The sequence below is a fragment of the Equus przewalskii genome, chromosome 19 (genome assembly GCF_037783145.1).
Source record: "Equus przewalskii isolate Varuska chromosome 19, EquPr2, whole genome shotgun sequence".
In the NCBI taxonomy this organism is placed as follows: Eukaryota; Metazoa; Chordata; class Mammalia; order Perissodactyla; family Equidae; genus Equus; species Equus przewalskii.
The window spans coordinates 31,931,725-31,950,712 of NC_091849.1; the positions used below are offsets into that span (position 1 = coordinate 31,931,725).

Below are 18,988 nucleotides of genomic sequence, written 5' to 3' on the forward strand. Positions count from 1 at the left end.
TTTTCATTCTGTATTTTATTACTGAAATACATTGTCCTACCCACCCCACCCCACCATAAGAATCTCACCCAGATCCCCCATCCTTTCCCCTCATCCCCTCAGCCAGCCCTGTACAAGTGCTCCAGGATTCTCTGCCCACTGGCCATTTCGGAATGTGTCCATTGGGTAGCCATGTGGAGAAATTGGAGGTGGGGAGGGAGCACCCAGGAGGGGCTTATTTGAGGGCCTTGGCCACTTGCTCATAGGCCAGCTCGATCTCCTCATCATCTGGACAGGTGGAGGCGAACTCTTCCCGAGCATAGGCATTGCGCAAGTACCGATGCACTCCCCGGAACGCCTCCGGGATGGAGAATCCCCGATACTTCTTACATACCACCTAGGGGTGGGGAGATGAGGGACCGACATGTTAGCCTCAGGGAAGCCACACTGGCTGCCACACTGTTGGCCTTTTCCTTCTCCTATAGCCTACATGATAAAATCCAGCCTTCTTGTCCAGGCATTCAAAAACTTCTACTATCTGGCTTCTCTTCATATGATTCTTATCTCCTATATGAATCATCTTCTCCCATCAGGTTCCTTAACTCTTCACTGTCTTATAACATCTTCACCTTTTCTCTCCACTTACTGAAATCCTGGCCATTTATAACCAGCCCCTTTTCAGACCACTCCATTCCATGGTTCTACTTTTCTCCTCTTGATTTTATTGAGATGTAATCCACAAATCGTAAAGCTCTCCTCTTGAATTTCCAGTGACTTTTGTCTCTTATTTTTCATTTGGCTTTTCATCATGTATTATTAACTTTCATGTGAATGTTTTATTTTCTCAGCTAGATTTCAAATCCTCTGAGGGCAAAGACCAATCACCTTAAATCTTTGTGTCTTCCAGTGCCCAGGACACAGACGTTCAATACACAATTCTGTGGCAGCCTGACACTGGGCCCCTGTTTCACAAACTAAACCATAACTTTGAGGCTATGATAAAAACATAGGAACCAGTTTTCATCTTCCATAAAAGGAAGTGGAGACTGAAGCTATAAAGAGAGTTAAAGCTTTGGTTTTAGGAAAAGGCTGCTCTGTCTGATCTGTAGATTTGGCAATGACGGAGACAGGAAGAGAATTCTTGAAATTACTACTGGGATGTGACATTCTTGGCCAGTGTGTTTACATCCATGGCTTATATCATAGAATGTAATTCTCTCAAGCAGTGGTCTTTCCAGCAATGACTTCCAAGTAGGAATGAGGTGGTGTCTGCTATTGGAAACCACCCTAAGAAGGAAACCACCTTTGGAGTGGTTGTCATGGGAAGCCTGTGCGGGAGCTCCTTAAAGAGCCATCCCAGCGCCCATCCTTTCCCCCGACAATGACCACCCACCTGTACTATGTGGAGCTTTGGCAACAGGTTGCAGTCAGCCAGAGTGAGCTCATTGCCATCCAGAAACTTCCTCTGAGAGATGCCCTCATCCTCGGCACTGGTCTCATCCACTTCTTCTGGGAGGGGGGTTGTCAAGTAATTGTCTAAAACTTTCAGGGCTTTCAGGAGCCCCTTCTCCAGATCTGTGCAAGAGAGGGAGAATTGTTCAGAACATCAGATCAGCATAGTCTAGTAAGGCCCAAGGGGGTCGGGGTGGGCTGAATACTAATGGTGAGGCCAGTCCAAAATAATAATAGCTAACACTAGTGTAGTTAGTTTTCTTTCTTTTTCCTTAAGAATCTTTTTTTGGTGAGGAAGATTGGCCCTGAACTACCATCTGTTGCCAATCTTCCTCTTTTTTTCTCTCTCCCCAAAGCCCCAGTACATAGTTGTATATCCTAGTCGTAGGTCATTCTAGTTCTTCTATGTGGGATGCCGCCACACTACAGCCTGATGAGCAGTGTGTGGGTCTGCGCCCAGGATCCAAACCAAGAGACCCTGGGTCACCGAAGAGCACAGGAACTTAACCACTTGGCCATGGGGCGGCCCCTGTAGTTAGTTTTCTACGTGTTATCCTAAGCACTTTACAGACAAAAATGCATTTAATTCTCACATCAATCCATGAACTAGGTATTGTTATCCTCATTTTATAGATCTGGAAATGGATTTGTAGAGAGGTTAAACGAATTGCCCAACATCACACAGCTAGTAGGATTTGTACTCAGGTAGTCTGGATCTAGAGTCATTGTTCTTAAGCACAACCCTATTCTGCCAGAAAACAGGCCAGAAGCCAACCCAACTAATGTGCCCACTGGGGCAGGAGAAGGTAGGGAACAAATGAGAGGAGCTTAAAAGTCACAGCCAATGAGAATGCAAGGAAATATGGGGGTTAAGCAAAAATGAAGTGGTGGGGAACTGGGGGTGGTGGTCAAGGTTTGCTGACATTTGCTCCCATTCCCTGATATCTGAATTTCCAAGTGTCCCTAATGCCTCCTAATCCCTAGATCTTCTCCACTCCTCCTGGAACCCAGGCCTCCCACCCAAAAGACTCACTATCATTGAGTGCTGGATTTGAATTCTTGATGTAGGCAGAAAATTTGGCAAATACGTCCAGCCCAGCTGTGTTGGATTCAGGGTTCAGAGCTGCCAGCTTTGGGTACCTGAGAGCCAATGGGAGAAGCAGGATAAGATATCTTCCAGGGAGAACCCTCAGCTCCCCTGCCCCAGCCCCACCACCATCTCTGTTTTCCATTTCTTCAACTTCTCCCTTTCCCTGGGTGCCCTTATACCTGGGAGGGCACAGCACTGCCTCCAGAAATTCCTCAATCTTGTTGGTGTCTGTGTGCACTTCAGTGCCGTACAGCAGGAATGGGAGCTGCCCTCCTGGGCACAGCTTCTGTACCGTCTCGGTCCGCCTGAAGAAGAGGCCAGGTATCAGGACAGGAAAAGGGGGTCAAGGAGAACCAGAAAGGGGAGACGGAAGGGTATGGAAAGAGAAAGGGGCTCCCGGTGGAGGAAAAAAAGGTTCAGGATGAAATGAAAGGACTCAGGTGGGTGAGTGTGTGTGTGTGTACACGTGTGTGCATAAGGAATGTTTAGAGAAACAGAAATGGGCCCACCTCTTGGTGTCAACGGTGGTGACGTTGAAGGTGACTCCCTTGAGCCAGAGCACCATGAACAGTCTCTGGGAGAAGGGGCAATTCCCAATCTTGGCCCCATCGCTGCCAGCCTGAAAAGCAACCCCCATTCAAAGTTAGGCCTGGAGCACCTCACTCGTCCCCAGGCCTTTCTCTGCATCTCCTACTCCCAGACCTACCTGTATTCTGCCTAGTCATGACAGCCACACTCAGTCTCACCACTAAAAGCTCCCCCCGGAACTCGACTCTCCACCCTGGGGGCTGAGTCAAACCTGGGGCAGATCAATGGGAACATTTTCTGCAAAAGTAGGCTTCTGGTTCCCCAGAGAGTTGAGGACAGGTGGGAGGTAGGCAGAGAGAATGGGTTTTGGAGAACTTGGAGGATCTGGACTCTAGAGAGGGAAGGCTAACAATAATGTAGTTAGTTTCTAAGCACTTTACACACAAAAACATTTAGTTCTCACATCAACCCATGAAATCGTCCCTAGAGAGGGACTTTGGTGAGGCCAGAGTTATAGGCTAGAGGCTTAGATTCCTGGGTTTCTGAATGGAGTAGAACCTGAGGACAGGAGAGGTGGGGCAGGGTTTGGAAGGTAGAGTTCTGGTTCTCTATACCTCCACCCAAGCTGTTGCTGGCAGCTGAGTGTCAAGGGGCTCAGAGCCTTGCCCTAGAGATGTGGAGGGGCCTTGCAGAGGGGGGCTACACTCTAATTGGCAAGTGGTGACCTCATCCCCTGAGGGACACCTCCCCCTAGGCTGAGGGTGATTCATCTCACTGTGTCTCGGCCTCAGCAGCTTCCTTCCTGGCAAGGAGTGGGGGCAGGGACCCATAAGGCTGAGGCCTGGGCATCGAAAGCCACCTCCCTCTTCCCCCAATAGACACTGCCTGCCCAGAAACTGCCTGTCATGTCTGCCAGGGGTCTCCCAGCACAAGTTCCCCAGCTCCAGATAATCCTCCTCACACAGGGCCAGAATCTGCGCAGCAGCCTCACCCAGGAGTAAAAATAGCCCTTGAGGCAAGTATGAGAGGGAGGTGGGGAACCACACCTAGGGGGGCGGACCCAGGCAAGGCTGGGCTGGACTTCCCTTGAGCTGGACTTCACTGGGCACAGGGAGAGGGAAAGGCAGAAGCGGGAGCATAAAGGAGACGGAGACATGGACAGGAATACACAAAGATGAGAGGAACAAAAGGGGGGAAGTGGAGAGAAAGGATGCAGGAAAGTGAAGGGTGAGGGGAATGTGCAAACAAGGAGACACAGATGGAGGGGGAGGCCACCAGAGGGAGGGAGGGAGGGAGGGGCGCTGAGATGAGGGGAGAGAATGCTGCGGGCGAGGGGAGCCAGGCAGAAACAGTGAAGGCTGCTGCCGGGTTTTGATACCCAAACGTCATGAGACCACTTCTCATCCACACTCACAGAGAGAGGAGAGAGTTGGGGCGACTCTTTTTCTCCTGCTTCTACAACCCCCAAAGCCTAACCACCCTAACCCAGCTATCCTCCTTTTGATCTCTCTCCCCACCTCTCCTCGTAGGAGCCACAGCTAAACTCTCATCTCCTCACCACCTCCCTTTCTTTCATTTCCCCGAGTCCCTGGGACATGCGTTCTCGACCCCATCACCTCTCCAACCCTGCTTCTTGAACTCCACTCCCATTCCTCTGCCTCCTTCCACCCCACTAATTCTTGCCAATTGATCTTCTCCACCTCCCCAGCGTCCCTACCACACCCTCTTCCTTGAAACCTCCCCCGCCACGCGCTCGCGCGCGCGCGCGCACACACACACACATACACACCCACACACCCCTCCAAGTCTCCCCCACTACACCCCTCCTAGGGCCAATGTTTCCCTCTGTCCCTCACAAACCCTGCTGAGCTCCCCCTGCCCCTTTCTCTCCCTGTCCTTTCATCAGCTTGTCCCCCCAACCGGGGTCAATCTTCTCAACTCCTGGGAACCCTCCCTTTTCTCTACCTTCCAATCCTTTAGGCTGCTGGAAACTTGCACTTTTACGAACTTTTCAGGGTTGAGCCTAGAATTCTCATTAGCTGAACACAGGTCAATTGTCTTCCCCTTCCGAAACCACCCCCCCAACACACACACACACACACCAAAGATTGCACGTGGAGTTGCGAGTGGGAGTCCAGGAGGGAAGGGACTGGGGTGTTAAGGCTGGAGTTTGGGGAAAGGCGAGAGTTGCCTTCCAGTAATTCCAGGGTGGCCTAGGAGGGAAAAGTGTCCTTACCTTTACGAATAATTCGACCTGCGGTTGTTCTTCAGCCATGGTTGCGACGGGGATCAGGAAGCGGCCGTCGCTGGGGGAACTGGGAGGGGCCGGGGCCAGAGTGGGCGGGTCTCACAGGCAGGGATTCTCTCCCCCAGAGCTAGGGCTGTCCCTTCAGGAAAACACAAGCCCGATCGGACCCGCTCACTGCGGACACGGCCTCTATACCAGCCCAGCGTACCCCACACCCAGCTTGTCCAGCCCTATCCCCTCCCGGGCTGGATCAGGGAGCCGCTGACTCACGGACCGGCCCCGCCCTGAACCTGGGGAGGGGACAGGAGGGGGGCGGGACCCGACGATCTAGGGAGTGGGTCCAGAGGGGAGATCCTCATATCTCCCAGAGGATGGGAGAGGGGTGTAAAGGGGAGGGAATCCTGGGGACCTCCTTATTTCTCTGCCTGTCCTCTTTGAACACAGGACTTTTTTTCTGCCTCAGTTTCCCAGCTTCATTAATCAGAGGACACTCCCACTCCACCCTCACGCAAGAAACATGATACCAACAGCTTGGGCACACCCCTGAGGGCCCAGAGAGGAAAGGTGGTCGTTTATTCCTTTTTCCGAGTTCCTTCCGGACTCCAGTCCAAAGTCTGGATTGATCATCATCCACGAGAAGGACTCGGAAGTGAAAGCTGGGATTGGGGGAAGAGAGTGGTGAAGGGTAGGACAGGGGATGGGAAGAGAGACAACTAGGGCTCGTGCTAGAAAAACAGGAAGCTGAGCCAAGGGGCCTCATCAAAGGGGGAAGGTCGGTTTCCGCCCTAGCCTGGTCAGTTTTAATACTTCCACTTCTACCCCCCATCCGGGGTCCCTCCCTGTGCCCCTTGCCCTTTTCTTACTGATAGGTTGCCTTGGAGATGAGGTGGAAGGGTGGAGTTACAGAATAGAGCTACACTGATTCTAGGGGGTGGTGGTAACTGGTCCTATCAAGGGAAAAAAAGCAAAGATAAGACAGAATAGTGTGAGTGGAGTCCTTGGGGACACAAATGACTAAGTAGAGAGGACAGAAGAAGAGTAACTCTCTCCCTCCCCAGTAACTTTGATTTTGGAGGTTCTATCAAACTCTTTACGATCTGCTGAAAAATAGGCCAAGAATATGTCCAAACTGGACACATATTGAATCGCTCTCCTATCTAACCATCCCTTCTCTTTCTTCCTCACAACCCTCTGTCTAACAAGAGACTTCCAGCTCCAGAAAAACATGGTCGAGTGCAAGGACAAAGGAGCAAAATAGGGCTCAAAACTTAAAAAAAAAAAAAAAAGGAGAGACTTGGGGGAGGAGTAGGGTAGAGTGAGGAGTCTGTTGCTGGATACCAGCAGTTAGTGGTTTCCTCTCTTGCTTCCTCTTCTGTGGGTTTTCTCCTCCCCTGGGGAAGGCCTATCTCTCTCCTCCCCAGAGAGGGGGATATATTTGGTGTTTGCTCCCTTGGATTGTAACATCCTATAAGGATGTAGAATGGTTCCACGAGTATGTCTGTGGGGGTGGGGGTGGGTGGGAATCTCTTCCATGGGTGACCTTCAGAATCTGCACACAAGACCCCTTCCATCTGAGGAAGGGAGGTCAAAGCAGCCCTATTTCCCGGGGTCCTCTTCTGCTCCAGCTGGTCAGTGTCCACCAGAGAATCTGCCCCACAAAGATCCCCCCTCTGGGAGAAGCCTCAGGCAAATGAGGCCAGCCCTGAGCTCAAACAGGTTTGGCAGCTTCTCCCCAGCCTCTTTTTTTCCCTCCTACAGCTTTATAACTAGAGCTGCCTTGATCATCAACATTGACTTTGGCTGGCTGGCCTAGCTACCCACAAGGTATTTTGCCTTAATTTCCCAGATGACAGGTAATCCTGCCCTCTCCTGGTACTATCCAGCAGAGTCCTGTGGATTTAAAGCCAGGGGCTGCACTCCTAAATCCTGCATCAGAGAATTTTCCTTTCCATCTCATGTCTTTGCCCCTGCTTTTCTCCTATCTCAATATCTCCTCTTTCCTTTCCGGGCAGGTGTGCTTCTCTTTCCACTCCCTCCCCTTCCTCAGCTTGGTCAACCAGTCCCTAATCTCCTCCCACCCCAGACTGGAAGGTGTGTCCCTCCCTGACACTCCTTAGACCTGTCGCTGGCCTCCTCCAGGTTTCCATAGCACCATTGCTCAACAATTTGCCAGGGGTAACCATTAACCTACCCTTAACTTGCTCTCCTACCTTTCTCACTAGAGGGAATTTTCCGATTATTGTTTAGCACAGCCAGGTTACCCCACCATCTTTCCTAACCTCTTGGGTGGGATCTCCCCATCAGGGCACCCCAAACAAAGCTGGGGAGGAAGATGTATTTTAAGGGATCTGGTTTTTTTAAGTATATATTTTTTTATTTCTGTCTTGCTTACAATCTCCTCCCTTCTCCTCCCCTCACACACACACTCAAAAGTAAGCTTCATAGAGCCTGGACTTAATTATGTTCACTACTTTGAGTCCACCACCTGGCCTAGAGTAGGCACTAAATAGTTGCTGAATGAATGAATGACACCCTTCTGTCTTTTCGGGGAGGGGTGTGCACCCGCGTGGAGGGGTATGGGCATAACCCAAAAGGGATGTAGGTGTTGTTATCAGGTCTACTTCTCTCTGCCAGAATTTGGTGTAATTCGTATGCTTCCACTTCCTCTTGGGGAGGCAGAAATTATAAATTAGGTCCCCTAGTGCCCTTGTTTCCTGCACTCAGGAAACAGGCAAAGGAGGGCTGAGATAAGAGTCTCGCTTCTTATTTCTGCTTATTTATTTAAAACACTCGCGTAGCTCTTACTGTGTTTGCCCAGCAGTGTTCTAAGCTTTTTATAAATTTTTTTTTTAAAGATTGGCACCTGAGCTAACAACTGTTGCCAATCTTTTTTTTTCTTTCTGCTTTTTGTCCCCAAATCCCCCCAGTACATAGTTGTATATTTCAGTTGTGGGTCCTTCTAGTTGTGGCATGTGGGAAGCCGCCTCAGCGTGGCCTGATGAGCAGTGCCATGTCTGAGCCCAGGACCGGAACCAGTGAAACCCCCGGTCGCTGTAGCAGAGCAGGCGGGAACTTAACCACTCGCTCACGGACAGCCCTGCTTTTTATAAATATTAACTCAGAGGGTACAAATATTAACTTAGAGTTGTTGGCACAGGTTGAATTAATGTCGCTTATCTCCTCCCTCCAGAAAAAAAACCAATGCGCCTCTGGCCCTTTAAGGCCGGCCCCCTTCCCAGATCCCCTCAATGCCCTCCGGGGGCTCGGACTCAAGCTCGGCTCTAGATCTTCTCACAGGCTCCACCCCACGTCAATCAAAGCCCAGAAACGCTGAGGGCAAGAGACCGGGGTGCTCACAACTGCAGAGGGCGGGAAGTTTAAACGTTCTGGCCCCGCCCCATATGCGAATCGACCAATCAGAGCCCAATCTTCTCAGCGATGGCGGTCTCCTCCCCCTTCTCTCTCCTGAATCTCTGGATCCGGGTCTCTCCGACCAATAGCGGCTAAGAGGGCGGGGCTTGTGCGCGCGCATCCCGCCCCCGCGCCGGCGCGCCCCTCCCTCAGGCTCCCGCCTTTTATTCAGTGACGAGGTCTCGCGCACGTCGCATCCCAGGTGACTAAAAAGGCGGGAAAACGCCGCGAGTCGTCTGTAACTGGGGTGGGGCTGCGATCGTGGGGGCGTGGTTGGCAGGGCGGAGAGAGGAGAAGTGCACGCCTCTCCTGGCAGGGCCCTCAGACCGTCTCTAAAATACAGCTTCCGCGTGACAGAAGCGAGGGTGGCGCGAGGGAGTTTGCCAGTCTGCACGTTAGTGACATGCCCGAGAAGTCGCCCTTCATAATGCCCTGTCACCACGGCTCTCACATTCGCAGCTCCGTGCGCCCCCTCTCGCGGCCTCCTCGCTCCTGAACCGCCTTCGTTTTCTGCATCCGCAGACCCTCCAAGGTCATGGCCACCGTGGGAGCGACCCCGGGCAGGACGCCGCAGGGACCGGTCCCCGGGGCAGCCTCGGCCAGCTTCGCCAGCCCCGCCCCCGTGCCGGGCCCCGGGGAAGCCGAAGAGGAGGAGGAGGAGCCGGCGGAGGTCTCTGGGGCGGCCACGTCAGGGGAGCGGGAGAGCCGGGAATTGATTGGAACGTGGGATGTGGAATGGAAAAGGGCTGGGAAGGGCTGGGCGGTCACCTTCCTGCGCTGAGCGTCTGGTTAACGTTTCCCGAATGGGGGTGATGATGCCTTTCTCAGATTTGATAAGAGGATTAAAATTAAATAAGGCAAGGCCCAACTCCGCACTTCTGCGTGGTTCAGCGATTGGTTTCCCGTCTTCCTCGCCGGACAGATCCATCTGTGTGTGCTGTGGAATTCAGGATACTTGGGCATTGCCTACTATGACACTAGTGACTCCACCATCCACTTCATGCCCGATGCCCCGGACCACGAGAGTCTCAAGCTTCTCCAGAGAGGTGGGGCCAGAACCATGAATTCCTCTCCTCTGGGAGTGGAAGTGTATTTCACGCATATGCCCTCACCTGACTCAGTCTCTTATTAGTTGATGCCCTGAGGCTCCCTCTGTTCTTTTTAGGAAGTCATTTCATTATTCAACAAGTCTTTATTAGGTGTTTACAGTGTATCAGGTGCTAGAGATGGAGTGCTAAGCACATCAGTCATGTCTCTCCTTCAGGGGTTTGTGGTCTAGTGACAACGCCAGGGCACCCTCTCCCCTCCCACCGCTGGCCAGTCTTGCTACTCTCTCCTTTTCCTGAATCTCGTGCCTGGTTCCTACCTATGCTCCCACTATGTGGAGCACTCCCTCTTAGAGGAAATAAGTTTTTGAGGGGGGAGGGAGATAGCAAGGGGAGGGCTATAGGTTCCTTCTTAGTCAAAGGATAAATATCTTTTAACTCATTTGGTCTCCATTCTCCTTCCAAGTTCTGGATGAAATAAATCCCCGGACTGTTGTTACGAGTGCCAAACAGGATGAGAGTATGACTCGGTTTCTGGGGAAGCTTGGTAAGGACTGGGTAAGGCTGACAGGTTGGACTAAAGTATGGAATATTCCGAGTGACTAAAGGATCTTGGAGGGCGCTAGAGCCGGGAAGCCAGAATTGGGTGAGAGGGAAGATGGGACAGAGGCAGAAGGACTGAAATGCACAGACTGATGGCTCTTTCTTTGCCTCCCCTACAGCCTCCCAGGAACACAGAGAGCCTAAGAGACCTGAACTCATATTTTTGCCAAGTGTGGACTTTGGTATCTCCTTCCTTTTGCTTTGCCCAATCTCCCATCACAGTTTCCAGACCCTTTCTCCTAACTCGACCCCCACCCTCAGAGGTCTCTTCCCAGCCTATCTCATCCTAAACCTTTGTGTTCCCGTGACCAGTCTCCTCAAGATCGTGTCTGTTCCCTGCCTGTTAATAACCTGCAGGTTATTGTGAAAGCTCTACTTAGGCATGTTTAGGAATGAGGGCCTCCCGGCTAAGGAGTAGTGACATTTTTTGGATAGCTCTTATTATCGGAATTTTTCCCTTTAAGCCTAAGCCATTTGTCCCTTAAAAAAAAAAGGGCACTGCCTCAGTGACTTTGATGATTCATAAAGCACTTCCATAACCTTCCCAGGTTTGCAAAAAGGACAAGGAATGTTCTATCCTAATTGTATGTTAGGGCATTTGTGTTATTAAATTCCTCTATTAATATGATCTTTTTGACCAAAAATCCTCAATTCCAGGCAGATGTCTTACTCTCCTGAGCCATTTATCTTACTCAGGTTGTGCTCTCAGCCAAAGATCTTTATATCAGATTAGATTAAAGAGAGAATTAGACTAAGAGTCTCAAATTTTGGATCTTGTTTCAGCTTTCCATTAACTGTCTGTGTGAGCTTGATAAGTTCACATCCTCTCTCTTTCTTGCTTCTATTGTCTCATTCTTAAAAGGAAGTGAAAAATTAGGCTACAGTTTCCCTCCCCTACCTCCCCCCAAATAGGTCTGGAGATAAGCAAACAGCGCCTCCTTTCTGGAAACTACTCCTTCATCCCAGACTCCATGACCACGACTGAGAAAATCCTCTTCCTCTCCTCCATCATTCCCTTTGACTGCCTCCTCACGGTAAGATGAGTCCTGGGAGATTAGGACTGGGTTGCAGCAAATTGGAGACGGGCACAAGCACCCCAGGCATAGGGTTGAGTCCTGGGAGATACTAGCCCAGCCCTGGAGAATAATTGTTTTCCCTGGTGTTGTCCTGCCCCTAGGACATTGGGATTTATCCCAACTCCACTGTTGATTCCCCTTCCAGGTTCGGGCACTTGGAGGGCTGCTCAAGTTCCTGGGTCGAAGAAGAATCGGGGTTGAACTGGAAGATTATAATGTCAGCGTCCCCATCCTGGGCTTTAAGAAATTTGTGTTGTAAGTGGTTTACCCTAACCTCAACCAATGTAAGGTGGGATTGGGAGGCCTGAATAGTAAGACAGGGTGAGGGTCGGGGTGGGGGTGGAGGGTGGGCAGTGACCCACTGGGTAAAGTGCTCTAGAACACACAGGAGCTCCTGAGGGGGATGTGTAGCTCTGGGGAGAAGACTGAGACAGTATTCCGGGAGTGGGGGCAAAGGGGATGGAACTCTGGAATGAACACAGACCTCTCATCTCCCAGCCACCTTCCCTTCTGCTTGTTTTCCGTCCTCAGGACCCATCTGGTGAGCATAGATCAAGACACTTACGGGTAAGGAGATGGAAGCAGGCTGTCGTCTCTGGGGAGGGAGAAGGATTAAGCTTAATGTTCTAATGTTCCTAATGAGGCTCCAGTGTCTTTAATCCTGGGGGTATTAAGATCTTTCTCCCTGAAGGAAAGGGGAGAGAGGGTAAAGGGGAGGGAGGAAGAAGAGCACAAAGGTGTCACCCTCCTTTTCTAAAGGGAGAAACTGAGGCAGAGATCAGTGAGGGACAAACCTTACATCAAGACTTGATCTCAGGAGGATGTTCCCAATCCTCATTCCATTTAAAAATCCAGGCTACGTCAAACTCCTTCATTTCTCCCTGACAGTGTTCTGCAGATATTTAAGAGTGAGTCTCACCCCTCAGTGTACAAAGTGGCCAGTGGACTGAAGGAGGGGCTCAGCCTTTTTGGTAGGTATGCCCTTTCCCTCATCTAACACTACAAAAGTCTGCCAGGAAAGCAGCTGCCTCCAAAGACGTGTCCCAGCTCCCCTCTTCTTACTTTACCCCCATTGCCAGATGTCTCTTTCACTCCATCCCAGCTTTCTTATCCTCTTGGTACCCTCTCTGAGCTTGGAAATCTCCCCACACCCTGTACTTGTCCGGTGTCATTTGCATATCATCTCTTACTTTACCAATTCCATATTCATTCCTTGGGTTTGTATGAATGTTTTTACTAGCTGTGCACCTGTTTAAGGACTTTGGGAGGCCCTATGTACAGAGGAGAGTTACACAACTGCCCATATTTGATTTGCATAGTCTTTATCAGTTGTCTCTGGCTTTAAGGTGTGTTGGGGACATTGCCCCAAGTATCCACATACTTTAATTATGCATATCTTAGTGGGCTATGTGTAACGTTTACATATATGTCTTAGGTTCTTTGTAAGTCTACGCCTGCTCTGTGTAATTTTCTGGCTGAGTGTTCCTCTGAGTGCCCATCCCCTCCCCTACGTCCTAAGATAATCCTGGCTCAGACTTGTGGCCAGGCACCGGCTTTGGCTGCCTTTGTGTCCTGTATCTGGGGAACACCCCCCCAGGCCAGCCTGCCCAACGTCCAAATCTCTAACCCGGATGCCTCAGCTTAGACACATCCACACATTCCTTTCCCTGGCCCTGACTTGAAACAAGCTCACTCCCTGCTCCCACTCCCCACAGGAATTCTCAACAGATGCCGCTGTAAGTGGGGAGAGAAATTGCTCAGGTGAGTGTGTCTCACATACTTGCTATAGCTCAATGCATGCAGCCTATGGACTCACACCCCCCATCTAGTAGTAATAAAAACAACTGCCCTTCCCTGAATGCTGGCTAAATGCATTTCATCCTTACAACAACCCATCTGGTAGCTCGTAGTATCTTCATTTTACATTGTCAGCACAGATACACATATACCCACTGACAATACACAGACTTCCACATGAACACAATAGAAACACAATCACAAACATGAATATACACATAGTAATACCTTTAATTATAAAAACGCACTTCAAATTTGAGCTATTCTCTGATGACATGCAAATTTGTGTCTTTAGGGGCTGGCCTGTGGCGCAGCGGTTAAGTTTGCATGCTCTGCTTTGGTGGCCCAGGGTTGGCAGGTTCAGATCCAGCACACAGACCTAGTGCTGCTTGTCAAGCCACATTGTGGTGGCATCCCACATAAAACAGAGAAAGATTGTCACAGATGTTAGCTCAGTGACAGTCCTCCTCAAGCAAAAAGAGGAAAGACTGGCAACAGATGTTAGCTCAGGGCCAATCTTCCTCACACATAAAAAATGTGTCTCTAGTTCTGAGCTCCGTATGTGGAATACTAATTGCACATCATCACCACCTGCAATATGCACAGGCAGCTCAAACTAAGAGCATCCAAAGTGACGTCCCCCGGACCTGTTCCTCTTCCTGCATTCCCTTTTCTAGTTAATGGCATTGCTGGCAATACAACTTCTCAAGCTCTGAACCTTGGATTGATGCTTCTCCCTCACCTCCCATATTCAATTATTCACTAAGGCCTATTGATTCTACCCTGAAATATCTCTCAGCCAGCCCTTTCTCCCTCTTTCTGCTGCTCTGATTCTGGCTATCATTTCTAACCTGGAGCATTGTGTTCACCTCCAAATTGATCTATCTGCCTCTAATCTCTTCTTTTTCTGATCTATCCTTAATTCTAAAATTCCTTTCATTCCAGATCAGAGATCTGAGCATGTCACTCCACTTTTTTTTTATACCTTAAGTAGAAACAAAGTAACATAAACCTCAGGAGGCTTCCCCATACCTGCAGGAGGAAGTTAGCATCTTTAGCAGTATGATGTTCAAAGCCTCTCCCATTTACTCCAATTTTAATTTCCAGGCTTACTTTCCCAGGCCCCTCCTAAATCCTTTCTTAGTGGATCCACCCTATATTCCAGTCATTTAGTGCCACTTGCCATCATGGAAACACATCATACCTGTGTTTTTGTTGTTTCCTCTAGAAAGTCTTTCCTCTGTTCTCCACCTGTCAGAAATCTTACATTCTCTTCAAGGTGCAACCCAATTATCACCTTTTTGGTGAAGCTTTCGCAGGCATCTGTAAGGAGACCGACATGTACCTTCTTGTGTGCTCATGTGGTGCTTATGTTATCTAGTTGCACTATCACATCAGGTTGGAATTAGCAGTCAGTGAATCTGCTTGCTCTCATAGCTGTGAACTCTGTGCAGTTTCCCTTCCTGCTACCTCAGTGCCTGGCACATGGCCCTGTAGACAGTAGCACTCAGTGAGTGAGCATAGTACATGAGTGCAAGCACACTGGTCACATCACCTCAAAATACTCAGAGCAGAAACCTTTGCTAGACTACAGGTGCATAATCCTTTTCCCATCTCACCTGCCTTGCAATGTGTGTCTTTGGAGGTTAATTTAGGATAATCTCTGAGGTCATCTCCAGGTAGTTGGTGGGGTGATTTAATTACCCACACATTCTCCTGTGCTTCAGGTGCCAGTTTCTAATCTCAGCCAGGGATGAGAAGGAAGGAATTCTCAGTGGAGAGGAGAACTAAGTTAAAGGTGGGGGCGAGTGCAGATTCCCCAGATAGGAGCAGGCAGGGCATGGAATCATAACCTGAATGAGGAATTAAGGACCCAGCTGGCCTAAAGCTGGACAGGTCACCAGGAAGGTGACTAGATGTCACAGTATGCTCTAAAGAGCACTGTCCAAGCAATCTGGAGACCTGATTTTGAGACCCACCTATACTTATTACTGGCAGTATGACTTTTGGACAAGTCGCTTATCCTCTAGGGGCCTTATTTCCTCAGCTGTAAGATTAGGGATTTTGGCTTGACTAAGATCTCTCCTGGCACTAGCAGTACATACACGAGTCAGAGATACCAAGATATTTTAGAAGAAAGTCGGCTTGGTGAGGCCCATGTGCTCTCCAAGGTGGAGATGAGTATTCATAGACTGGCCTATGCTGCTGAGGGTGGAGCCTTCTGTGACCAAGAAACAGAGTGCCTAAAACCCACCCTTGAATCCAGCAGAGTCCTCTGCTTCATTCTAAGCTGGGGTGTTCTAAGCCAGGGTAACTGGCCAAGACTGCAGTGTGAGATATACATCCTCCAGCCCCATTGTCTCCACACTTTTGCTTTTATATAAAATAATATACCTAGTGGCTTGCTCTAATGTAGAAAAGAGTCTGTGGGCTCACAGGTCCTTACAGAGTCTCACTCTTCATAGCCATAGGGAGATAGGGACACCCAGAACTACACAAACACAGATGAAACACTTATTTCTGTATACTAATTTAATTTATTAGGAAATACCTCAGACACACAAAAAGTATAGATAATAGTAATATCATTATAAACCTCTGTGTTTTCACCAGCCAATTTAAGAATAAGCAGTGTTATTAAAGCCCCTTAATTGTCCTTCCCCAGTCCTTCTTTCTTCTCTGCAGAGATAACAATTATCATAAATTGAGGACTTATCATTCCATGTGGGACAGTTATATACTTTCACAGGAAGAACAAAAAAAGACGAATGTCTGTGCTACTACATCCAGAGATACTTTCACAGCTAAATACAGATACACAAACTCATTCTGACTCACCCTCTCCTACTCAGCCGCAGAGAGAGCTAGAGTGTTGGCATACAAATGCCTCAACACACTGCTCTCTCTCTAAAACGTTGACAAGCTCCATCACATATCCACATGGAATGACACGTGGTCACATCCATCAAAACTGTGATATACAGACACAGTTGTGCTCACATCCAGAGATTTTCAGTAGATTACACGTAAACACACCCACATAGATAGCACACTGTACTTGCCAGTACAAATATATATTGTCACAATCCCCGGGGACCTTCAAACACATTTTCACAAGTTGAGGCCAAGACAGTGATGAAAACAGATGTAATTTCTGTTCCCCCTACTCCAACCCTCCCTTCTAGGCTATGGTTCAGGCGTCCAACTCAGGACCTGGGGGAACTAAATTCCCGTCTGGATGTCATTCAGTTTTTCCTGCTACCCCAGAATCTGGACATGGCGCAGATGCTGCATCGGTTGCTGGGTCACATCAAAAACGTGCCTGTGAGCCAAAGGTGGGGGGCAGGGAGGTGGGGAAGGAGGTTGAGGGCCAATATTGGACGTCAGGCTTCTTGAGGGGCGTTAGGATGGGAGAGAGAAAACAGTGGCTCTCCCCTTGTCTGACTGTAGCTGATTCTGAAACGCATGAAGTTGTCCCACACCAAGGTCAGCGACTGGCAGGTTCTCTACAAGGTAAGGCCTCCCTTCTTGAATCCTGAAAGTCCAGGTTACACCCCTCAGCATGTGTTCCAGACCCTTCTGTTCTCTGGTTACCCTGTCCCACTTTTTCCCAACACTTTTTTTTAACTTTGTATTGTGGAAATTCTCAAAAAAATTTAGAGAGAACAATATAATGAACCTCCATGTACCCACCATGCAGCTTCAGCACTTTGACTCATACCAATCTTGTTTCATATATATCTTCTCCCACTTTCCCCTTCTTGAATTATTTTGAGACAAATCCAAGCCATCATATCATTTCACCCATAAATATTTCAGTATGACTTTTAAAAGAAAATTATTTTTAAAAAGGAATAATACCACTGTTTTACCTAAAAAATTAACATAATTCTTTAATATCAACTACCTAATGTTTAAATTTCTAATCATCTCTTAAATGTCATGGTTTTTTAATTACAATTTATTTAATTAGTATCCAAATATGTTCATATGTTCAACATATGGTGATGGGATGATGTCTCTTTAAGTCTCCTGTATGGGTTCCTTCTCCATTTCACCACTTTCTCTCTCTTTTTCCCCTTGCAAGTTCGTTGTTGAAGAAGCTAGATTATTTGTCCTATAGAGTTTTCCTTTGCCTTGATTTCCCTGATTACATTCCCTAGGTGCTTTTGACATATTTTTCTCTCTTCTAGAATTTCTGAAAACTAGTAGTTGAATTTAGAAGTGTGATTGGGTTCAAGTTTGATTTCGTTTTTCAATACTGTTTCGTAAGTGAAGGAACATGTCTGCTATGTCTGTCTCTCCTTTTGTGATGTTAGCAGCCTTTGATGTTTAATACCTAAATCCATTAGTTCTTTAGGGATTGAAAATTAGTGTTTCTAATTCTAATTCTAATTCTGTCATTCTTTTTTCATTTATTAGCCAGAATGTTTCTGTAAAGAGAAACTTCCTCTCACCTGCTCTTTGGTTACCCAGTGATACAGTTCGTATCACAGAAAATGGCTTGACTCCCCTTCCCCTTTATTTACCAGCTGATAGCATATAGTAAATTAGTTCCCTAACATCCTCCAAAGTAGCCAATGAGTTTTTTGTTGTTGTGGTTTTAATATCATTAGAACTCATAGATTTAAACATGTTCCAGTCCACTGCATTTTTTTAAGGTCATAACAGTTTATAACATTGTGAAATTTCGGTTGTACATATCTGTCAGTCACCATATTTATGTGCCACTTTACCCCTTATGCCCACTCCTCAACCCCCTTCCTCTCTGGTAACCACTAATCTGTTATCTTTGTCCATGTGTTAGTTTATATTCCACATATGAGTGAAATCGCACGGTGTTGGTCTTTCTCTGTCTGGCTTATTTCTCTTAACAGAATACCCTCAAGGTCCAGCCATGTTGTTGCAAATGGGATGATTTTGTCTTTTTATGGCTGAGTAGTATTCCATTGTGTATATATCCACTGCATTTTTAATCTTTAAACATGTTCAAATTATTCCATCTTTGGCCAATGGGAGCCTCTTCATATTGGCTTCTGAGTCCTTTACACATGACCCCAGTAGACTATGGTAGCTTCTCTGCTCTTTGGGTGACAAGATGGACCTAGGTGTGATTGTTGCTACTGAGGTATCTATCACTTCTTTCTAGACCCTCACCATGGACAGAACTAGGAAATATATGTGTACGAACCCATGCATACACATCTACATTCCTGAATCTATCTATCTGTATGTTAAAGAACCCCTGAGTTCATACTCATACCTCTGATTCTAATCCAATACCACAGAGTTCACTCTAGACTTCCTCCTTTCCTCATCTGCAACCTCTTTCTCTGATAGTGAAAAATCTGGTTCTCATTATCTACGGATATTTACTTAACGCATAAAGTAGTTTCAGTTTTCTTTTCTTTTTTTTTTTTTTAAGATTGGCACCTGGGCTAACAACTGTGGGATGTGGGACGCCACCTCAACGTGGCCTGACAAGTGGTGCCATGTCCGCACCCAGGATCGGAACCCTGGGCTGCCGCAGCAGAGCGCGCAAATGTAACCACTAAGCCACGGAGCCGGCCCCCTCAGTTTTCTTTTAACATGAGCAGATGTGTGTGACTCTTTGTATATCCCCTTCCAAGTGCTTAACGTTTATCCTCTGCTTCAGCCAGGCCAGGCTCTAGATTCAAGCACTCTGTCCAGGAGACCCGCTGTGTCCCTGCTCAGTACAGCATGGTGGTTAAAAGTCAGACATCTGTGTTCAAATCCC

General features: G+C 48.2%; 2 protein-coding genes across 14 annotated transcripts in view; one reads left to right on the forward strand and one right to left on the reverse strand.

Annotated features, from left to right (window-relative positions):
- Positions 1-6,465, reverse strand: CLIC1 (chloride intracellular channel 1). The gene is made up of 6 exons (XM_008537548.2): positions 5,286-6,465; positions 3,031-3,140; positions 2,701-2,826; positions 2,465-2,571; positions 1,373-1,554; positions 1-376 (listed from the first exon to the last, which is right to left on the reverse strand). Exons 1-6 carry the CDS (start codon positions 5,322-5,324, stop codon positions 215-217), a joined length of 726 nt encoding a protein of 241 aa, XP_008535770.1. The 5' UTR covers positions 5,325-6,465; the 3' UTR covers positions 1-214.
- Positions 3,926-18,988, forward strand: part of MSH5 (mutS homolog 5) — a 20,780-nt gene continuing 5,717 nt past the window's right edge. For 2 of the 13 annotated variants that reach the window (XM_070585422.1, XM_070585427.1), the window contains exons 1-12: positions 8,789-8,910; positions 9,231-9,378; positions 9,631-9,754; positions 10,221-10,301; positions 10,477-10,539; positions 11,270-11,391; positions 11,579-11,688; positions 11,965-12,000; positions 12,322-12,404; positions 13,149-13,194; positions 16,416-16,554; positions 16,681-16,743. In XM_070585422.1, coding sequence (XP_070441523.1) covers positions 9,244-9,378; positions 9,631-9,754; positions 10,221-10,301; positions 10,477-10,539; positions 11,270-11,391; positions 11,579-11,688; positions 11,965-12,000; positions 12,322-12,404; positions 13,149-13,194; positions 16,416-16,554; positions 16,681-16,743 — 1,002 coding nt within the window. In that variant the 5' untranslated portion in view covers positions 8,789-8,910; positions 9,231-9,243. The other 11 variants (XM_070585425.1, XM_070585429.1, XM_070585419.1 and 8 more) reach the window with 10 other exon arrangements.

Coding starts and splice junctions, on each gene's coding strand:
- CLIC1 (XM_008537548.2), bottom strand. CDS start 5,324: ATGGCTGAAGAACAACCGCAGGTCGAATTATTCGTAAAG. Junction 3,141..5,285: donor AGGTCGAATTATTCGTAAAG/GTAAGGACACTT, acceptor GTTGCTTTTCAG/GCTGGCAGCGATGGGGCCAA. Junction 377..1,372: donor CAAAGCTCCACATAGTACAG/GTGGGTGGTCAT, acceptor CCCCACCCCTAG/GTGGTATGTAAGAAGTATCG.